The sequence below is a fragment of the Gorilla gorilla genome, chromosome 11, assembly GCF_029281585.2.
Source record: "Gorilla gorilla gorilla isolate KB3781 chromosome 11, NHGRI_mGorGor1-v2.1_pri, whole genome shotgun sequence".
Lineage (NCBI taxonomy): Eukaryota > Metazoa > Chordata > Mammalia > Primates > Hominidae > Gorilla > Gorilla gorilla.
Genome location: NC_073235.2, coordinates 19,326,290 through 19,349,510, shown reverse-complemented (window position 1 = coordinate 19,349,510; position 23,221 = coordinate 19,326,290). Strand labels below are relative to the sequence as shown.

Here is a 23,221-nt window from a genome sequence, read left to right as displayed (position 1 = left end):
TGCTGTATGGCAGCAAGTTTTTCATGCAGGATGCACGGAGGCCGGTACCATGGACAGAGCACTCAGCACCAGGGCACTGTCCTGAGCACTGTCTTCTGAAGGAGGTATTACTTTTGCTTCACTCATGAATCAGGCCCCGAGGTTAGCAAGTGGCACAGCTGGAATTTGAATCCAGGCATTCTGGTTACAGAGCTCTCACTTTTAACCCCTGTATAACTTAGGGATCCTGTTTTGGGTATCTTGTTTTATTTATACAAAACTGGCGGAGACTAAATAAATTTAGACATAACAGTGTCATCACTTGCAGCCCACAGGACCCAAAGACTTACCTGCATGTAGTGATGGGCTTGGCTCCCCCACCTCACATTCTGCCTTCGAACCTTCATGGCTGCTCCCACCTGTCAAACGCCCACATTTGCCACCAAATGAAGCTCTTACTGTGCACGAGCCTTGCAGATGGTGCTGCTTTCACTCACTGTACGTGATACCAGTAACTGGCTCCTTCATATCTGAATCTGGCCAGGCTGGTCAAGTCTGGTTGTCTCTTGTCCCTAGCCTGGACCATCCTGCCACTACAATCACAAACAGCACCCAGCGAGTACAGTAGTTCCCCCTTATCCTCCGGGGATACATTCCTGGATCCCCAGTGGATGTCTGAAACTGTGGACAACACTGAACCCTCTCTCTGTTCTTTCCTATATACTACCTGTGACAAAGTTTAGTTTATAAATTAGCACACCGAGATTAACATAAAACAATTACAATATACTGTAATAAAAGTCATGTAAATGTGGCCTCTAAAAGTATCTTATTGTGACTACAGGTAATGGAGATCATAGATGAGGCTGCTAATGGACCTGAAGTAAGTTCTCATACAGCAGGGCCAACCCTGTCAACTTTGTTCATATGCTTTTCTCACAAAACCTCTAGAGACTGACTCATACTAGAGGTAAACAATCTCAAGACTAGTAGGAGCACAAGACATACTGAGATAGGGACAGCCAGTTTGGCACAATCAGGTAGGTATCTTGAACCTAAATCCTGGCAGACCAAACAAGGGTCAACAAAGCATCCATAAACGAAATACAACATTACTTATTTAATGACACAGGAAAATAACATGTTATGAAACAAGCTGGTTACAAGTAGTAGGTAGATGACTTAATTTTTGATAAAAAAATTAAAAAGCATGAACATGCATATAAAAATTAGATTATGTACAAAATACCAACAGTATTTACTTCTGCTCAATAATTAAATATTCTTCCCTTTGTTTTTGTCTTTTAAAAAACATTACTTCTGAAAAAAAAAATCAGAAAAACATGATCCTGGAGAGAATTATTAAACACCAGGAATTAGGAACCCAAGAAGCTAAGCCAGGAGCTCAGCAGTCAAGGTTGGAAGTCCAGGACAGGTCCGACCAGGGTGATGGTGGCCAAGCCCAGAAATGGAAGATTGTTCTTTTCTTTTCCTACTGGAATGTTCTTTACCAGTTTTCTCTATATTAGATGTTAGCACACTTATTTAATGGGATCCTATGATTAACTGGCACAACAGAAAAATGATGCTAGCAACTTTGGCTTTGAACTGCTACAAAATGTACTACCTTGTAGTTATATACTGTACAAAACACACTAGAAATCAAGGGCTCCTACAACGAAAAACTCATCTGACTAAATCACTGATTTTGCTGTTTTTTTTCTAACTTTGTTCATTTTCAATCTTCACAGCAAATGTATTTTTTGTTTCAGGGCCTGGAAGAGGAACTTTTTTCTCAGAAAGAAGCTAACATTAATGTGTGCTGGGCACTGTCTGACGGCTTGGCTCTAACTCCAAGTAAGTTGCCCTTGTCTTCTAAGTACTCTACAGAGTGCAAAGGCTTACCAAATCCAAACCACCTTGAATTAAACAAATCTTAATGAGGAGCATCATCATTCTTTGTATATGTGTTTTTAAAGTCTTTGTTATGTTACCAAATGAAGAAACGCAGTACATTTTACACCTCTATTGATGTAAATGAGGCTCAAACATCTCAATTCCATCCTCTTCCTACCCCCCAGCCATCAAATGTTGTAACTGCTTAGTGACACTTTATTCAAATTACAACCCATAGTTTTTGCTCCAAAAAATGAAACACCTGAGAAAGGCCTGTTGCTTTAAAATCAAGAATCTATAAAAGCAATGTCACCCTAATCTTAAGGTGCTTCTTAGGTATTTCCCAAAGCTCTTTGCTCTTTTATACTGCAGCATTTTCAGGAGGAGTCATTAGATACTGTCAAGGTCCAAGAAATAACTAAAAACAAAAAATAACCTGAGACTCTTTTCTGCACTGCCACCAGCTGCCCAGTACACTAGGTCACCTTTTACAGCAGTGAGCACAGCAATCCATGCCACAAAAATCTTCACAAAACAAGAAGGAAAGGTACAAAAAGAATTATACTAAAATGGTAACATACACTTGTATGAGGGAGGGATATTTAAAATTAAAATATTATCATCACAAGAAACACCAGATATTCCTTGCTCTGCCCTTGGGCAACCAAGAAACTTAAAGCCTGTTTTATATCCCAGACATAAAAGAGAGACTTGATAGAAGTAACAGTGCTCAGTGCTTGCAACCCAAGTCAATCTATACTCTTGTTAGGTAAGTCCAAATTCTAAAGTCTACAAAAATCCTGTTAAATCAAGGGGGAAAAAAATTCATTTTAGGACAAAGTTATTCAAGATGAAAGGAAGGCATGTCTTCAGTGAGAGAACTGCCTGCTGTCGGATGATTTCCTGCTAATGTGTTTAAAGATTTTGGATTTCTCAACTTTCTTGGTTTTCTGGTAGCCAAATCCACCACCACCTCCTCGCTTTTTCTGCTTGCCTTCATTACTGTTGACGTCTGGAGGCAAACATTAAGGAAATCAAGCAAAAAAGACAATGAACTCCCATCTAACATCTACACAGAGAAAAAAACCAGCATGAACACTACTGTTCCTCCACAACCCCATTCTCAACAATGAAAATGTGGGAACATAAGCCTATGCAATAAATTTCCAGAAAATTAGGAGTGGCCACGTGACTGTGGACTTAAATTAGCAGGTATGATTTTAAACTTCGGTATGTAATAGTCATATTAATTATTTCTTCCACACAATGAAATTCATGACAGTGAATAAGGATTTATGAGTTTAATCAGGAAGTTGGTAGGAGCACATTTAAAAAACACCTCCTGTGTCAAAACAAATGACTATGATTTCTCTTCGGAATTGATTTAGGAATGCCTAAGTGAAGGAGCTGCTCTTCCTTCCACAGGACTCGACATACATTCATTTCAGCTGACATTTACTCAATGCTTACAATGGGGATGGTGACCCAAAATTTGGTCCTCTAGTTCCCTCAGAAGTTACTCCTATGGCACTGAAGCACAGGTCTCATTTCAGCTGCTCAGTTTCTTCTTCTGAAAGGCACAAATTATAAATCACAACTGAAGCAACTGGAAGTACTCCTGCCTTTTATCTTGAGCAACACCTAAGTTTTATTTTCTTTTGCTGAACTTGCCACTTTCTTGCATAAAATCCTTCAGGGTTCTAAGATGATTAAAACTCCTTGAAAGGTCCCATCCTCTCTTTAGCTTCAAAATATCCCATTCACCTAAGTACCCTGCACAGTGCAGCCTCAGCAAACACTGAAGTTTTGCTTTTTTTAACCTGTGTTTCTGCCTGGAACACACAACTGTCTCTGTCTCTCCTTGACAGTCAAATTTCTTTGTCTTTTGAAGGCTCAAGGCATAAGCTGCCTTGTCCCGGTAAGCCCATCCTAATGATTAATCCCTGCTTACCCCATCCAACCTCTATGTCCTGTGCTAGCACAGATAAGCAGACATCGACCAGGGTGAACACTGGAGCCTCCAGTCTGAGCCAGAACACATACCAATCCACTGCAAAGCCCCAAATGCCCCTCTGTCAAGCTTTTGTTCCTTAGTTACAGGATAACTTCATTAAAGAAAAGGATACTCAGATCAACGAAGGGAGGCACCTTGAAACCAAATGACAGAGCAACCTGAGCCAAATTTAAGTTATTAACATTAAAGATCTGTTTCAGAGAATGGGAATCATAGGCTCGTATGTATGACTTATATGCTTCCTGGGCTGACTTATGAAGAAAGTAATTCTTTTCAATCAATTTCTCAAGCTGAAATAGAAAGAAACACTGGTTTTAATAAACAAAAACAAACAAAAACCTCCAAAACACCAGATTTTAAATATCCTAGAGCAAAGCCACTCCATGGAAAACATTTAAAGAGGGCACAGAGTGGTGGTAACTAGAATAGCAAGAAACCTTATACACCACACAGCCCGATCCTCAATTTAGGACAGGGTAGACTTCAAAGGACAGTGATTGCCCAGTGAATCACTACAAACAGAGTGCTGGGACAAGGTTCCTGTTTACTCACAAACGTTTAAAAAGCACATACCTGAGACTGAATGTCAGAAATTTTAGACCAGGAAAAGTCAAACTCACTTAATGGAACCTAGAAATCAAAAGTATTAAGATTAGTAAACCAGGATGATCAGCATTCTGATATTGGGTACTGAAGACAGGGAAGGATGAACCGGCCTATGAAATCCCCTCAGGACAGAAAGGAAAATCTGCTTTTTCTAGTCTCCCAATGTTGATGGGAAAGTTACATCTCTGCTCTGCTGAGTTAGGCAATCTGCACTTCTTTCTTTCTGAAAGGCAAGGAACTGGATAGGGACAGAGTCAGTAAAGCACTTTTCTGTAAGAATCTCTATAATCCTGACTATCTGGAACCATGAATCAGCTTGAAGCTTCTAGTCAGAAGGGCCATCAGCCCCTTTTCTCCATGTCAGAAGAGGGGTCCTAATACCCCCACAGTCCTGTACTGAGGCTTGTGACACTGGAGGCCATGATGACCACAAACTCCTACAGGATGGATCTGCCATCAGTTATCACTCATTAGATAACTAGAAAAGCAACAGGCCTGTGCCAGGTGCTAGAGAGAAAATAGGTGCCTAACTCCTGGACTCTGCCCTCAGAGCTTGCCGTCTTGAGGGGGAGAAAGATAAGTAATGAAATGTCAACCTGTAGATTCTGGATATTAGCCCTTTGTCAGATAGGTAGATTGCAAAAATTTTCTCCCATTCTGTAGGTTGCCTGTTCACTCTGATGATAGTTTCTTTTGCTGTGCAGAAGCTCTTTAATTAGATCCCATTTGTCAATTTTGGCTAGGACTAATATCCAGAATCTACTAAGAACTTAAACAAATTTACAAGAAAAAATCAAACAACCCAATCAAAAAGTGGGCAAACGATATGAAAACACACTTCTCAAAAGAAGACATTTATGCAGCCAACAGACAAGAAAAAATGCTCATCATCACTGGCCATCAGAGAAATGCAAATCAAAATCACAATGAGATACCATCTCATACCAGTTAAAATGGCGATCATTAAAAAGTCAGGAAACAACAGGTGCTGGAGGGGATGTGGAGAAATAGGAACACTTTTACACTGTTGGTGGGACTGTAAACTAGTTCATCCATTGTGGAAGACAGTGTGACGATTCCCCAAGGATCTAGACCTAGAAATACCATTTGACCTGGCCATCCCACTACTGGGTATATACCCAAAGGATTATAAATCATGCTGCTATAAAGACACATGCACACGTATGTTTATTCACAATAACAAAGACTTGGAACCAACCCAAATGCCCATCAATGACAGACTGGATTAAGAAAATGTGGCACATATACACCATGGAATACTATGCAGCCATAAAAAAGGATGAGTTCATGTCCTTTGTAGGGACATGGATGACGCTGGAAACCATCATTCTGAGCAAAGTATTCCAAGGACAGAAAACCAAACACTGCATGTTCTCACTCACAGGTGGGAAATGAACAATGAGAATACTTGGACACAGGGTGGTGAATATCACACACCAGGGCCTGTCGTGGGGTGGGGGGAGGGGGGAGGGATAGCATTAGGAGATATACCTAACGTATATGACGAGTTTATGGGTGCAGCACACCAACATGGCACATGAATACATATGTAACAAACCTGCACATGGTGCACATGTACCCTATAACTTAAAGTGTAATAGTAATAAAAAAAGAAAGAAAGAAAGAAATGTCAACCTGATGAGCACCTGTGCTGTGGGAACAAGGAGGCAGGAGATCAGCGATGGCTTCCCAGCAAAGACAGGGGCGAGCTGAAACCAAGCATTCTGGACAAAGTGTGCAAAAGCTGTAGAGCAATTTCAGGGAACTGCCTGCAGTTACAGGGTAGAGGAAGCCTATCAGCAAGACTATGCCAGAAAGGCCAATGACGATGTAAATGTCAGGCAGGAGAAGGCCTGATATGCATCCCCCACATGGCCTAGCAATGAAGACGCCACTTAGGGTTCTGATGGATTCAATTCTGGTGTGACAGTAGAAAGCTAAAGCCAAATTAGGCTGGTTAGGGACTGAGAGGGAGGTAACTGGCAAGAATATAAGCCATTTTTCCAATAAGGCCGGCTGAGGAAAGGCAACAGACAGTAGCTCCTGCAGGCAGGGGTAGAAGAACAGGTTTAAGGTTGAAGTTACTTTTTTACAGTGAGAAATTTGAGATGGTAAAGCGCCAACTGCAAGGAAGAGACTGTAGGCCAAGAGTTGATGAATAGGAGACAGAGGGCAGGGGAGGAGGCAGAGGCTAGAGTGAACAAGGATTCCCCACTGCTTCACATGAGGTAAGAGGAAAGAAGGGGAGCAGAAGCAGAGATGACTAGGTGTGAGGGAGCTTCAAAGGAGTGGAGAAGGTTTCAAAGAGGGCTGGAGGGAACAGGAAAGGAGAGGCTGGGACACAGAGGTGTTGCTGGGTAACAGAGCTAGAAAGCCGAGCCATGTGGGCAGTTCCTTCTGTGCTCACTTCTTGGGCTAGAAGTACATAAAACCTTACTTGCTTAATTGCCATAAGAATGGTTGTAACAGCACTGGCCAGACTCGAGACTCCTCTGTCACATGGAGAAATATTGCTTGCTAACAATCCCTACACCAAGAGAAATCTTTCTCCAAGTACAGATCTTTACCTTGGATTGTTTCAAGTAGCGAAGAAAACCCAATTCTTCTGGGCGCAAAATGAGCAAGGCATGCCCTCTCCCATTTAGGCCTCTGGCTGTTCTACCCACACGATGAATATATTCCTTTGGTGGAGAAAGAAAACCTGAGTTAACTCAGTGACTTCCACATGAGCCCATTTGCGTATCTGCATCCTGAGTATGTGCATGTCTGTACTGAGATGGTGTAGTCCCACGGTGCTGGGCCACACACACAACTTCACCACACCCCCACAAAGCTGGGCCAGCAATCGCTCTGTGCACATCACCCCCAATAGGCCAATGATTGAGGCCAAAAAAAAAAAAAAAAAAAAAAGGGCTGGACATGATGTTTGCATTAACAGTGATCTAATAAAATGAGTATTATGTGTGCTTCATCATCAAAACGGCTTTAATCCATTGTTTGCTGAAAATACTTCTCAATGAAGCTTATTCTACCACATATACTACAGAAGTTTATCTACTTCCTTAAGCAATTTTATTTCCTTCAGGCATCTGCTGTTCTTAAGAGATCATTCCAAGGATCTCATTTTCATAACTTAAGTCCCACTGATCCTTTTCAATCCTCTTGCACAGCCCCTTTGAGCCCTGAAAAGCCTTAAATACTTATCAATACCAGAGAAATATTGCAGTCACTGTATAGTAGGAATCTTTACCTTGAATGTGGAATGCAGTTTCCGTCAGGGAACTGGGAGAATAAGTGAACTTTTAATGCAGAGTCATTCTGAAGATATTCCAAAGATGCCAGTTACCTTAGGGTCATCCGGAGGGTCATACTGAACAATCCAGTCGACTTCAGGAATGTCTAGTCCTCTCGCTGCCACATCCGTACACAATAGTGTTCCCGAATCTGCATTGCAGAACTGGAAGAATGTGGTTGTTCGCTTATTTTGCTTTTGCTTTCCCTAGAATTAAATAAAAACATCCATTAGAGCTGGAATCTTGAGGAAGACTAGCAGTAGAACCCCCAAATTGTGGAACTGTTACCCTACTTTATTTCGAACTCATCCCTTGGCCTATGTCCTATTTCCCCAACTGTTCCGCAAGCCCCTCAAGGAGCATGGTGTCTTGCACTCTTCGGAAGTCCTCATACCCCTCCACACCCAGCAGCGCTCCCCCACACAGGATCCATCATCTAGTGGTGATCAAACGACTCAGAACAATGTTTCCAGGAGAGGGCAATACCTCCAATCCTACAATCTGTAGGATTTAATAAGCATACCCTGTTTTCAATGAGCTCATCATCATCACTTACATGAATGGCCAAGACGGGCAAATCAATGTAGTTCAGCAACTCATAGTGGTATTTCACAGACATACAAGATGAAAAGAAGACCATAAGCTTCTTCTTTCGGTTCTTCTTAAGGAATGTAAAGAGCAGAAGGAATCTCTTTTCAGAAGGACAAACAACGTATCCCTAGAAAGCGTTGAAGCAGACAGATACAAATGAACCAAGTGGACATTTTCCATTTCCTAACTTGTGTAATTTGATCAACACCACTGATAAACACAGTGTGTAAACTGTCATGCCTCACCTACAGCATTTTAAAAGTTCATTAACCCATTTGCTTTCTGAATGATCCTTCCAACAATTACATAAAAACACCAAGTAAGATCCCTACAGTTTTCAGTTATTGATAAAAAGTACCTGTTCAAGACCATCCACTGTTGCATTCGCTTTATCATCATCAACGCCAACATACAATGGCTCCTTTTTCAGAGAAATCCTTGCCAGGTCTTCAACTTTTCGAGTTTGGGTGGCAGAAAAGAGCATAGTCTGTCTACGTGCTGAAACAGATACATATAAAAATAACCCCAATCTTTTAGGGAATCTTTACAATTGCCTCACAACTACAAATATTCTAGGTAGAGATATCAGAAATGGGAGATATGATGTCTCTACAGATTCTACAAATATTACAAAAGGTAAAAAGGGTATATCATGAAACACTAGGTCTATAAATTTGAGGACTTAGATGAAATGGACAAACTCCTTCGAAGACAAACAACTGAAGAAAATAAGAAAACTTTAAATAGCCTTATATCTACTAAAGAAATTTTAGTTATAACCTTCATGTAAAGAAAATTCCAGGCCCAAATGGATTCCACTGGTGAATTCTACTGAACATTTAAGAAAAAAACATCAATTATTCACAAACTCTCCAATAAATTAAAGAGAGGGCTTACATGTCAACTCATTCTTCCAAATCAGTCATTACACTATACAAAAACCTGACATGACATGGCAAGAAAACTATGGACCGATACAATTCGTGACCACATATACAAAATTTGAAATAGAATTTTAGTAAAGTGAATTCAGCAATATATAAAAAGGATAATGGCTCATGTTTATGCTAGAAATGGATCAGGTTTATTCTAGAAATGCAGGTTGGTTCAACATTTGAAAAATCAACCAATAAAATTCACTATGTTAACTAAAGAAAAAACATGATTATTACAGCAGACAGAAAAAAAACATTTGACCATCTATTTCTGATTAAAAATCCTCAGCAAACTAGGAACAGAAGGGATCTTCCTCAATCTGATAAAAGGCATCTATATAAAACCTGCAGCTAACTTCATATGTAGTTAATGGTAAAAGACTGAATGCTTTCCCCTAAGATCAGAACCAAGACAAGGATGTCTGCTCTCACCACTTCTATTCAGCACCATACTGGAGGTTCTGGCCAGGGCAATCAGGCAGGAAAACAAAATTAAATAAAGAGGTGAAACTGTCTTTATCTGCACATGATTGCCTATATAGAAAATCCAAAAGGCTACAGTCATCTGGAAAGTCATACTGAATAATCATTCGGTACAGGATTAACTGTCTTGCTAGATACAAGATCAATATAAAATTCAACTGTGTGTGTATATATATGTGTGTATATGTGTGTGTGTATATATGTATATATTAAAGCAACAAGCAATTGGAATTTGAAATTTTAATGGAATACTCAGGGATAAATCTGACAAAAGATGTGAATAAACTTGTATCCCGAACCCCCCTCAATATGATAGAGAAAATATCGAATACATGGAGATATACCTTATTATGGGTTACATGACTCAATATTGTCTTCCTCCAATAATCTCTATTCAATAAAATCTCAACCAAGATCCGAGACTTTTTTGGAGGGAAGGGGGAGAAACTGACAAACCAATTCTAAAATTTATATAGAAAAGCAAAGGACAAGAATACCACAACTTTAAAAGAGAACAAACTTGGGGCTAACATTACCTGATGGTCAAGACTTAATAGGAGGAACTGGAACTTTCATACACTGCTCATAGGAATGTTAAATGGTACAGCTGCTTTGGAAAACATCTGGCAGTTTTTTAAAAAGTTAAACATACACTAAACATATACCAACTAGGACACTCCTAGGTTTACTTAAGAGAAAAGGAGATATAAGCCTCTACAAAGAGTTGCAGATGACTGTTCACAGCAACTTTATTTCCAGAAAATGCAACCTAATCTAGCAGCAGAAAACAGATCAATACTCACTTGGGGACAAGGTATATGTGTTAGGAGGGGTGGGAGGGAGAAATTGAAAAGGGGCAGGAGGAAACCTTTGAGCGTGATGGCCATGTTCATTTTCTTGATTGCAGTGATGATGTCACAGTAGTAAACAAATCAAAGAACATCAAATTGTACATTATAAATGTGTGCATATAATTATGTCAATTATACTTTGATAAAGCTTTTAAAAATAAATTATATAATGAAGGAAACCATGGTCTTAGTTATAACCAGTTCATAATGTTGCAAATACTATAACCAAGGTATGTACAAGTAAGGAAACAAATCTGCGGCTTCTTGGGGGATGTTAGATGAGGTAAGAATGGGCAAGAGGTGGAGGATAGGACCTATGTGAAGACTGTTTAACGTGCATTATAACTTCTAAAACAGCAAAACTATTATATCAAGTTATTAGTACATTTGATGCTTGTATTCCAAATTACCTTTCGGGTTAATTGGCACAACTACCTCACTTGGCTATGGTAAAGTTCTGGCATTAGTACAGTTTTTCTATAGGAACAACTCTTATCTACCTCCAACAGATACTTTGCAAACCAAATGCAGATGCTACCTACTTACTTGGCAAAAGTTTAATAATTTGCTTTAATTCCTCTTCAAACCCCACATCCAAGATACGATCAGCTTCATCAATAACCAGACACTGCAGGTTTTTATACATAAATCCTGGGGTATTCTAACAAAACAAAGGACAAAGAACAACCATTAGTTGTCAGTTTATGTTTCATACAAGACAATGAGACAAGCACTACATCTCTTACCTGCATATGGTCCAGCAGACGGCCTGGTGTGGCCACAATGATGTTGATCCCATTAGCAAGTTTCTGTGCTTCAGCAGATCTGTTACTGCCACCCATTATCAAGCCATAGGTATGCACGTGGTGAGTCATTAGCTCCTTAAGAACACCAAAAGTTTGCATGGCTAGTTCTCTAGTAGGTGAGAGAATAAGGACTCCTGTTCCTAAAAATGATATATGGTAAAAGTCTAAATGTGGCTGTCACCACTGAGTCCGTAACAGCTACAATAAACCTCTAGTGAAATAATGGCAGAAACAAGCAGATGAACGCTTACCATTCCTGGGCATGAACCTTAACTTAACAATGAGTTCAACTGCAGGGATGAGAAAAGCCAGGGTTTTACCACTGCCTGTTTTTGCAGCTGCTAGAAGATCCCTAAATATTAAAAAGAGAAAGGAGAAAGACATTTAGCCTACTCATTTACGACGTACTACATACACACACCTTAGGCACTAAGGCTAGAACATGAACAAGAAACGTCTATAGTGCTGAAATTGATCACCTGGGTTATATACCGAAATCATAAGTCAGAACTGTGCTACAACAGAAGCGAACACCTTTCGAACACTTTCCTTCAAACATCAGTAACTAACTTAAAGCCTTTAATGTATGCTGGATACATGACCTAACATATAGTACAAAATCAACAGAATATACTGGTATGTTCTTTATCATCTACTAGTTCTAAAAATAGATGCCAATATCTAAGCTTCAATGTTAATCATACCTGCCTTCCAGAAGTGGTCTGATACTTTTATGCTGAATTTCAGTCATGTTTGTAAAACCCATTTCTTTTATTGCCTTCAGAGTGTTTTCATTGACAAGATTACATAGAGAAGCAAACGAAGTATCCTCAAAAGCTCCTAAACAGAAGACAATTTATCATTAGCAAATTTATCTTTTTTTAAAAAAAGTATTGCTACAGTTGCCTAAATCTATTTTGCTTAGAAAAGCTTCCCGCAGTAAGAAAAGGCTAAACTTTAATTATTCATATGTGATAATATCAAGAAAAAGACCCTATGTCTTTCAAGTTTTTCCACTGTTAACGGCTGTGTGAGTAATAGTCCAGAGCCCATACTATAACAAAACAAGGGGTGGAGAGGAGGTATAACCAAGGAATTTATATAAAATAAAAATACCAAAACAAGGAAAATAATGAGAGTCCAGAGATAAATGAAATGTTTAAGAAATCTGACATAAAAGTGAAAACATTGAGCATTAATAAAAACTGAGTGTGAAGTCAATAATAAAAAAAAAAACCTGTTAATCTCACTCCAACAAGACACAGAAGAGTCGATACAGCCACAGAATGTTAGGCTGAGCCTACGTATCAAGTAGTACAGTGGTGGTTCAGCAGAAGGCATCAAAATCACCTGGGGGTTCCCCCTACTCCACATGCCCAGGGTGTAAACCAATCACTCTTGACCTTGGCATTGCTGACATCTGGGCTGAATAATTCTTTGTTGTGAAACACTATCCTATGCATTATAAGATATTATGCAGTGTTTCTGACCTCTACTCACCAGATCCCAGCAGACTGCTCCTAGCTCTGAGAACCAAAAATGTCTCCTAGGCTTAGGATGACCAATCTTCTCAGTAGGCTAGGGACAGAGGAGGTTCCTGGGATTCAGAACTTTCAGTGTTAAAACTGTTAAAGTTTTGGGCAAACCAGGATGAGTTACTCATCTTACTCGGGGGGCGAATTTCCCTGCTCGAGAGCTACTACCAAAACGTTTGCAATTTGGATTAAGCAGGTCTAGGGTTGGGCCTCAACATTTTAATGAACCAACCAACCCAAACCAAATAAACAACTCAAGTAACACCTAGACATATCTGGTTAGGAGCAGTGAATTCTAGCCTAAACTCGACTTTATAAAGGAACAAAGGCCAAAGGAGGTTAACCTCGTACAGGGCCAATCATTTTCCTATTACAGCATAGAATGAGACTTAGAAAAGGACAAACCAAGGAATCCTAGAAGCTGCTAGTGTGCATATAAAATATTTGGTGTCAGGAATGAACAAAAGGAAAAAAACAGGGAACAAAAAGAACTAAAACATCACAAAATAGAAGATAAAGAGAAAAAGCAGCAGAAAGATATAAAAAAAGTTTCTTGTTGATAGTTACTTTTTTCAGGTAAACTGAAAGTCACAACTGAACCTTCAAACCTATAATCCTCTAAGAGAGGCACATTTTAAAGAAGCTACATCTAGAAAACTTCCTGGACGTTACCTGTCAGTCCCAGGGGCAGACTGGGCACCTCACTTTCATCTTCATCATTATCTGGCTTCTCCACATTATTTTCTGTTTCTTTAGGAGTCTCGGCACTTTCTTCTTCAGATTTCCCTTTGTTTTCAGTTTTTGCTTTTTTCGTATCTTTGGTTTTAAAAGACAAAAGCCGAAAAAATTTTTCCTTAAAATAGAATTCCAAATGAGATCAACAAACAGAAGATCTCTGATGTAAAGACGTATATTTTCAAAGCTAAGTATATTCTGTATTAATTTGTTAAGAATTCTGTTTGGTGAAAAATGATTGGTTGTATTTAAAAACCCAGGGTACAGACAGACTTGGTGACAAAAGCTTTTAGGCTTTTGTTCAACTAAACGGTATAAACATACCAATTGTAAGTTTCACATACTCCACTGAGGGGAAAGAAAGCATACCTGATTAACATAATCCTTAAAAACTCATTATAAGTAGTCATTTTTCTTCCCACGCCAATTACTATCAAAGGCTCTTCATGTTACTAGATAGACTGTAAAGGAAGGGCAACAACCCACTTGCCTGGCTGACATACACTGGACTGTGCCTTGGCTATCAGGGATGAGGGTGGGAGGAAAGGCAGGGCTTCCTCCCACCCTCATTTCTACATTCACAACTTTCATGTGGCCCCAACTACCTTTTCAGTCCTATCTCTCACTTCTCTTTTCAATGTTCGACTCTGGGTCGAATGGATTAACCACATGCTGTGTTTATATAAAACTATATGGCAATTAGTGATGTTTGAGAAGAACTTAGACCACAACCCAGGACTCTCTGTAGCTCAGTACTGGTCTCCTCCCTGTACCTGACGGCCACCCTTCCAGGAAAGAGTCAACTTTGTAGGACCTACATGTTCAAAAGCCACAGATATCTTCAGCTGGTCTCCACGGCTTATTTTGTTTTCCCTGGAATAGTTCTTAAAATGTACCCATAAGGTGGTTGGGTGTGGTGGCTTCTGCCTGTAATCCCAGCACTTTGGGAAGCCGAGGTGGGAGGATCACTTGAGCCCAGGAGTTCAAGACCAGCTTGGACAACACAGTGAGACCCCATCTCATAAAAAAACAAACAAACAAACAAACAAAAAACCCATAAGGTTAAAACACCCAGCACTGTGATTCAATGCTTGGGAGCAGAAATAATACCACTTCCTGGGGCATACTCAAAACAAGAATTGTGAAGGCAATTAATTTTAGAACAGGATTACAATGACTTCTGTGTGTAGGCATCATGAAGACAGTAATGCATGTTTGGAAAAGTTCAAAGCTCCTTTCTAAATAAAACCCTTATTTCAGGTAAAATACATGAATAGGATGTTCCAACTCAGGGGCTGGCAAACTTTCCGCAAAGGGCCAGATAGTAAATATTTTAGGCTTTGCAGGTCATATGATCTCTGTTGCCATAAACACAACCAAATAGGCATTGCTATGACCCAGTAAAACTTTATTTACAAAAACAGGTAGAAGGAGGGATAGTTTGCTGACCCATCTTATCCTACCTTGATATCTCTGCTTGTACAAATCTCAATTAAAATGTCCATTCTTTCATCCGAGCTTACTGAAATTCCATCACCTTCAAAAAACATTCCTTCCTTTTCCTCCTGCCATTCTTAGCACTTGGAAATTAATGTTCTATTTATTCAGAAGTTTCCTACTTTATATACTTTGTAACTAATACTCCTTTCAAAGGGAGGAATTTATGGAAGGAAAATGGGAAGAATCAAGCAGGAAAAAAGGTAACTTAAAAAGAAGAGAAAATTTCTAGAATTCTAAGGAGAGTCTTTTCTGAGAGTAAGGTTTTCTTCAAGGTTAGTGAAATTAAAAATATATTCCTCAATATTTTGAGAAAAGTTGAAATGGACTCCCTGCTTCTGCCAATAAAATGTTTCCATTAGCTACCAGGCTAATCTCTAATATACTGGTGAGTACAGGGAATTCTCATGTCATGTGCACACAATAGTAATAGAAAGAGGAACAATAACCGTCTGTGAAAAACTAAATGGCTGAAGTTCGAAGATAATAAATACCTACCAGGCTCAGCATCATTCACCATTTTTCTCTTTTTCTTCTTTTTCTTTTTTGATTCTGAATTGGAAGACTGCATTGCTGCTTCTTCATTGGTTAATACAGTGGATTTCTGGAGAGACTTTTTAACTTTTATATTTTCCACTGCTTCTTGAGACACATCTCCATTTTGAGTTTCTGATAAGCCCACATTCATGGGCTTTTGTTTTGATTTTTTAACCTTTCTACTTCCCATTGTTTCTTCAGATACATCTCCATTTTGAGTTTCCGATAGGGTCAGATTTGAGGCCCCTGTTTAAATAAACAGAACATATACTGTGACAAAGAACGAGAAGTTTACTTAGAAACACTGAAATCCCAAATGAGAACTTCCATGGCTTCCTGACACAAATTATTTAGATTTTCTTCTCTTTCATGTAATTAAAACAACTTACAGTTTTATGGTGTTCCCTTATAGGGAAAGTAAGTTATCTTAAAGAAAAAATACTGGAAAAGGGAAAGCTATATTGATTTCTTAACTGCAAAAGACCGTACATCTGACTTTAAGGAGTCTAGGACAGGAAAACTTCAATGAGGTCAAATATTTAAACAGATGAGGTCAGATAATGGCAGTTACAGAATAAACATAAGTATCTGATAAACATATGATTAACTGATATATTGAAAAAGACATTTACAACTCATTCACACAAGTACTATTTTTCATACCACTTCAAAACATTCAACCCCAACTCTTCTAGACTGCAGTGAGTTGAAAATTCAGTTGATAAGACCACTTATTTGCTCCAATATTTATCATATGCAAATACAGTAATGCATGCACAATGACATTTCTGTGAATTAAGGACAACACATACAGTGGCTCCATAAGATTATAACGGAGCTAAAAAATTCCTATCACCTAGTGCCATCAGTAACTGCAATGTCGTAGTGCAACATATTACTCACGTTTGTAGTGATGCTAGTGTAAACAAATCTACTGTAATGCCAGTCGTATAAAGTACAGCACACATAATTATGTACAATACATAATACGTGATAATAAACTGTTACTTGTTTATGTGTTTACTATACTTTTGATCATTATTTTAGAGTTTACGCCTTTTACTTATTAAAAAAAAATAAGAGTCGACTGTAAAAGAGCCTCAGGGAGAGAGGTATTTTAGAAGGCACTGTTATCATACGAGATGACAGCTCCATGCCTATTGTTGCCCCTGAAGATCTTCCAGTGGGACAAGATGTGGAAGCGGAAGACAGTGATACTGAATGTGTCTGTGTCTTTACATTTTTAACAAAAAGCTTAAAAAGAAAAAATAAAAATAAAAATCACATAGAATAAGGACAAAAGGAAACTTTTTGTACAGCTGTATGTACAATGTGCTTGTGTTGTAAGCTAAGTGTTATTAAAGTCAAAAGGTTAAAATTTAAGTTTATAAGGTAAAGGTTACAGCAGGCTAAGGTTAATTTAAGAATAAAAGTATTAAAAAACTAAATAGTGTAGTCCAAGTGTACAGTGTTTATAAAGTCTATAGTGTACAGTAATGTTCTAGGCCTTCACATTCACTCACCCCTCACTGACTTGCTCAGGGTAACTTCCAGTCCTGCAAACTCCATTCATGGTAAGTACTCTATACAGAGGTACCATTTTCTAAATCTCTCATGTCATAGTCTTTTTACTGTACCTTTTCTATGTTTAGATATATTTAGCCATACATACTTACCATTGTGTTACAATTCTCTCAGTATAGTACAGTAACATGCTGTACAGGATGACAGCTTAGGAGCAACAGGCACCCATGTAGCCTGGGTGTGTAGTAGATTTAGGTTTGTGTAACTAGATAAAGTTCGCAAAACGACAAAAGCCCCTAATGACGCATTTCTCACAATGTATCCCCCCTCCTGTTATGCGATGCATGACTGTACCTGAGAACGTCCTTACCAAAGGTTCCCTGTTTGTTTACTGAAAAAGATAAAACACCATCTTTTGTTCAAATTTACTTACATATGCGCTGAAAAGTAGTTAGTAATGCTGTAGTATTATTCTACAGGAATTAGAAATACAAGAGTATTTCAAAACATATTCCTAAAATTCACAAACCTATTGCCTCCTGCAGAATTTTTTTTCAATTAATGTCTGTTGAAAACCAACTGGGGCAAGGCACTGTGCCTCCAACCTTTCCCTCGGGGAGTTTGTATCTTAACCTGGACAACAGGTTGACACAATTACTTCAAGATCTGTGGCCCCACTGTCAGGACACTGGGACTGCAAATGAGGTAGGTAAAAAAGGTGACATTCAGATAAAATCCTTTTCATTTAGGTCACTGTGCACGACACAAATACGTAGAAGCTCTTGTGAGAAAGTGCTACGAGAGCGTGTGGAAGTGGGTAGAGGAAGGCAATAGTATCAAAGAAGCTCTGTGGAAACAGCCAGACGGGCTTTTGGGAAAAGAAATATGGGAATGAAATAGATGTGAAAAGTGGGTGGAAATGAGACGTTTCATGTAGCATAACCGGAAATGAGGGATGAGGTGAGGTGCGACTTGCAGGTGGTGAGGGAATCAAAAGCTAAGGTGGAAATGCAAAAGGCAGGGTTAGTCGTAAGCCTAGAAGTGAACGGGGAGTCCTCCTGCTCTAACGCTGTAAGAAGACACTGATTGCTCAGAAAGGTCAGGAGCAGCGCTGGAGCCACGCGAGGAGTGGGCAGCAGCGCGGGTCCCGAGTGGAGGCTGCCTTTTCACTCTCCCCAGTCACACACGCTGCAGGGGAAGCTGCCTCCGTCACACAGAGCAGCTGGGCCCCCGGCCGCCCGAACGCGCCAGGGCTCGCGCGTGGGACTCCTGAGCCACCGCGAGTCAACGCATCTCACCCTGCAACTTTAGGTTCCGCTGCCGCAATTTGAGGTTCCGCTTCTCGATCTTCTTACGCAGGAGTTTCATCGGCAGGTGAGACATTCTGTCCAACAAGTGCCTAGAATAAGGCGCCACACAGTACAGGACTCAGTTCTCAGGCTGACGTTACTTCCCTTCCGGCCGCACGTGCGCAGCTCGGCCAACAGGAAACGCGTCACAGGAACGCTGGCACCCGGCGGAACGAAAATGCTCCAGAGCGGAAATGCTTCCAGACGCGCGCACCGTGATACCTCTGGCGACCAAAATCTTTGCAGCGCCCCCTGGAGAAGTGGAAGCGAGACGCTGCACTGGCTTCACACTGTGCTAAAGCTAACTTGAGCTCCCCCTAGAGGCAGACTGAAGAAAGAACGTGGAGGGGAAGGAGGCCTTAGGGAGTCCGCATTTTTATGTTCCTATCCTCTGTGGGTGCAGAACTAGAGTTGGCCCTGCCTGTACCTGGGTTCCCTGTCTGTGGATTCAACCAACTCCACCATTGAAAAGATTAAAAAAAACCAATTAAAAATAATACAGTGTGATAACTACTTTCATAGCATTTAGGTGGTATAAGGTATTATAAGTCATTTAGAAATGATTTAAAGTATACTGGAGGTTGTGTGTAAAATAAATGCAAATATTACACTATTGTATATAAGGGTTTTGAGTATCCTAAGATATTGGTACCCATAGAGGGTCCTGGACTCAATCCCTTGTGGATACTGAGGGACAAGTGTACTTGGGAAACTGAATAGAACTAAATTATATACATGCATTTCCAAACTTGTTTGGCCACTCTCCTCAGAAATACAATTTCTGTGTCACTTGGTACACATACACACATAAATATAACATTTCTCAAAATAATATTCTTGCTTTTCACTCTTTTTCCTTCAATTCCATTCATTCCATCCAAAATTATTCTTTTTAGCTTACTAAAAATACTGATTCCTATGAATTTAAATTAACTTTACTACATTAATAATAGGTTGACTGCAGTTTGAAAAAGAGGTTTATATATTCCCTAAGTATACCCATGGACCCTTCAGGAGTCCAGGACAGAAATTGCAATCTGGCTAGCTAATAGTCATCTTTTTTGGGATGGGGAGGAAGACAGGGGTATGCATATAGTATTTAATTTTTTAAAAAATTGTTATCAACATTAAAATACTTGGAGAGTTCCATAAAAATTCATATTTGTCTTTAAAAATTGGCCGAATGCACTCAAATTCCCCTTAACAATAATCAATTTGAGCTGAACAACTGGAAGAGTCCATGAAACGTGGATTAATTTGTTTACTTGGAGGGGCAGAACATGAGACCCTGGAGATTAGACCTGATCATAGTGAGGAACAGAGAGGGAGAAAACTTGGGAGGGAGTTTAAACAGAATGTGAAGGAATTGACTTAGAAATCACATTGGATTGGACTGGAAAACTAAGACAAACAAATAATAATGTGCTTAGATTAATTTGTTAATGATCAGGCAGGCTGAAGGATGAGTCAGAAATGTAAGTGCGCACACACACACACACATGCAAACATTTATCTCAGTGTAAATATATATGCCAGTTTAAATTTATACATATATCAGTATATATATGTATATACACATATGTATCTATTTCTATATCTCTATGTACATACATATATATTTACCTGATTACATGTGTGAGTTTTGGGTCTGTGACTTTGAAATAGATACAACTGAATTATATATAGAAAGTGCTCAAAATTTGTTATTTCTTTTATGTTGTAACTTAAATTTGTGGGGCTATGTTTTGGTAGTGGTAATGGAAAGGTACTCCCTTTTTTCCAGAGTGTGACTTTTTCTAGCTAGTAGTGAAGATTGGCAGTCATTTCCTCAAAACCAAAAAAACCCACATTTACGAGGTGTTTAAGACATTTAGATCAGAGAAGCCGATCCTTTCAGGTGCATGGAAATGCTTAACGTTAGGGATTGATAACCTTTTAAGAAACATAGATAAAGCTACTGATGCCAATTCTTCTGGATTTTTAGAAGAAGAATGAGAAATTATAACTTCAAATCAACTCTCAAAATTAGGGTTGAGAGTTATTTTTAACAGAGTGAATTTCCAAGGCCACATCATCAGTTACTCTAGCAAAGAAAACAATGTCATTGGGTTAGCTACTCAAAAATTACCTGTGAGGATGAGGTAACAATCACGTGCTTCTGAAAAGCCTGTTGTTCCTCACAGCTGGAGCCTATCCCAGTATCTATTCAGAATGCGTTTCAGTCTTTAAAACTTCTTGCTGGGGCTCTCCATCACAGAGTTCTCTCTCTTCAGAATATGGTCATTCGCCATAAAACAATCGCATAAAATAGTCATTATGCAATTATTTTTTGAGCATTTTTGTGCTAAGAGTGTGTGGTAGGCATGTGCCAAATCCTGGGTATAAAATGATGGACAAGATAGACCTGCTCACCTTTGTGGAGCTTACAGAGCTTACAAGGAAGACAGAAAATTAAACAATTATGGTAAACTATGATGAATGCAGTGAAAAGGAAGCACATGACAGGAGCAACATCCTAGCCTTGGAAAGGGGTCTGGGGATGGAGTCTGTCATTCAATATTCATTATGCATAGGGACTGAGCCAGCAGCAGGCAGAAGCAGGAAGGGAGTCGCTGTCTTTTTTTTTGTTGGTTTGTTTGTTTGTTTTGAGACAGAGTTTTGTTCTTGTTGCCCAGGCTGGAGTTCAATGGCGCGAACTTGGCTTACCGCAACCTCCGCCTCCTGGGTTCAAGTGATTCTCCTGCCTCAGCCTCCCGAGTAGCTGGGATTACAAGCATGCACCACTATACCCAGATAATTTTGCATTTTTAGTAGAGACAGGGTTTCTCCATGTTGTTCACGCTGGTCTCGAACTCCTGACCTCAGGTGATCCATCCGCCTCAGCCTCCTAAAGTGCTGAGATTACAGGCATGAGCCACCACACCTGGCCAGGAGTTTCTGTCTTTTACCTCCTGACTAAAAATAATTAAGTTTAACATAGAACAGGTCTTACTCATGCTGTTTTGTTTTTCAGTTTTCACTTGAGATCCTTAAACCTGAGACAAGTGTTTGTAAAATAAAACGCAGATTTGTGTAGTTTGTCATTCAAATTAAAAACGTCCCACTTCACTGGGAAAAGAAATCAATCTATTTCACCAACATCATAGAATTGTGAGCCAGAAATAACTGACTCATCCTCTCCAATCACTGCATTAGGACTCTTGAAGTGATTTTCTAGGAACTTTCAAATGCTATTTTCTATAAGGTTAACCACTCTGTTGTGTATTGGAACTTAAAAAGTGCTATGTTATTGTAAATAAGCATGATGTTGCCTCCTTCACATTACCTGACTTTCCTGGACCAGCGTCTGGTTCTGTGTATTTCTACATTGTAGAAAGCAGATGGCTGGTACTTAAGAAAGGTTTTCTTCAGTGAACTGATGGACATAAGAGTGAGAGATTATTTTAAAGAGCATCACCACAATTCATGACAAGTCATTATTGCAGTGGTCCTAGGAGCTGGAGAGGATACAGAAACATATAGCAGAAACCTTTCCGTCAAGAAGTTTATTCATTTATTAATTTTAAAAAAAAATACCATCTATCCATTCCAGGTACTGTTTTAGGCCTCAGGGATCAGCAGTAAACAAGACAGGAAAAGTCCTCATTTCCAGGGAGATTACAGCCTGGATAAGAGAAGACAGGTATAAGTAAACCTTGTGATTGAACAAGATACCTTTGCATGAAGCTAAATGCTGGGAAGACATTACAACCAGACAATGCAATATAATAAAGAGGGATGGGTGGGAGGGCAGGACAGCACGCTATTCAGGTGGGAGGTATTTTTTGAGGAGACAAAGATCTAAGGTCAGAGAAAAGGCTGTCAAAGACAAGCCTTAATATGCTATTAAGTAACAATTCAAGGGATCAAGAGCAGATTTGTAGTCAGGCGCATAAGAGGAGATTTGCAGGGGGAAAGAGTCTAGGGGCTGGGTCAGGCTTGAGTGACTAAGGGGACAGTGACCATGTTAAAATGAACTGCATTTGACTTCCTTCCCTTCGAGTCATAGTCTGACCACTGATGATTGAATCACAGACTGAGTCTTACTTGTGCAGTATGTTGCAGAAATAAGAGGATGGAAATGAATTTATTTTTAATACACTTCTTATGTGGAATAATTTTAGACTTGCAAAAAAGTTGCAAAAACAGTGCCCTTTACCCAGTTTTCCCTAACGTTAACAACTTATGTAGCCGTGATACATTTATCAAAATAAAGACATTAACGTTAGTGAATCACTATTAATTAAATTAGACTTTATTCAGATTTCACTAGTTTTTCCACTAATGTCCATTTTCTTTTCTTTTCTCTTCTTCTTTTTCTTTATTTCTCCTAAAAAAAAAGGGATACACATGCAGAACGTGCAGGTTTGTAACACAGGTATATGTGTGCCATGGTGGTTTGCTGTACCTATTGACCCATCCTCTAAGTTCCCTCCCTTCACCCTCAACCCCCCAACAGACCCTGGTGTGTGTTGTTCCCCTCTCTGTGTCCATGAGTTCTCAATGTTCAACTCCCACTTATGAATGAGA

The 23,221-nt window shown here is 39.4% G+C and overlaps 1 protein-coding gene across 1 annotated transcript; it reads right to left on the bottom strand.

Moving 5' to 3' along the window:
* Positions 1-1,084: 1,084 nt before the first annotated feature.
* Positions 1,085-18,949, bottom strand: DDX18 (DEAD-box helicase 18). The gene is made up of 14 exons (XM_004031662.4): positions 18,602-18,949; positions 15,741-16,025; positions 13,683-13,826; positions 12,180-12,315; positions 11,727-11,827; positions 11,416-11,615; positions 11,216-11,330; positions 8,759-8,898; positions 8,366-8,527; positions 7,863-8,015; positions 7,084-7,197; positions 4,463-4,519; positions 4,002-4,179; positions 1,085-2,887 (listed from the first exon to the last, which is right to left on the bottom strand). Exons 1-14 carry the CDS (start codon positions 18,684-18,686, stop codon positions 2,745-2,747), a joined length of 2,013 nt encoding a protein of 670 aa, XP_004031710.4. The 5' UTR covers positions 18,687-18,949; the 3' UTR covers positions 1,085-2,744.
* Positions 18,950-23,221: the final 4,272 nt, after the last annotated feature.

Bases quoted from the DNA above. Each gene is read 5' to 3' on its own strand.
- DDX18 (XM_004031662.4), bottom strand. From the start codon at position 18,686: ATGTCTCACCTGCCGATGAAACTCCTGCGTAAGAAGATCGAGAAGCGG. The intron at 12,316-13,682 runs GTAACGTCCAGG...TCTTCTGTTTAG, and splicing joins TCTGCCCCTGGGACTGACAG to GAGCTTTTGAGGATACTTCG. The intron at 4,520-7,083 runs GTAAAGATCTGT...TTTGATTTCTAG, and splicing joins GCTACTTGAAACAATCCAAG to GTTCCATTAAGTGAGTTTGA.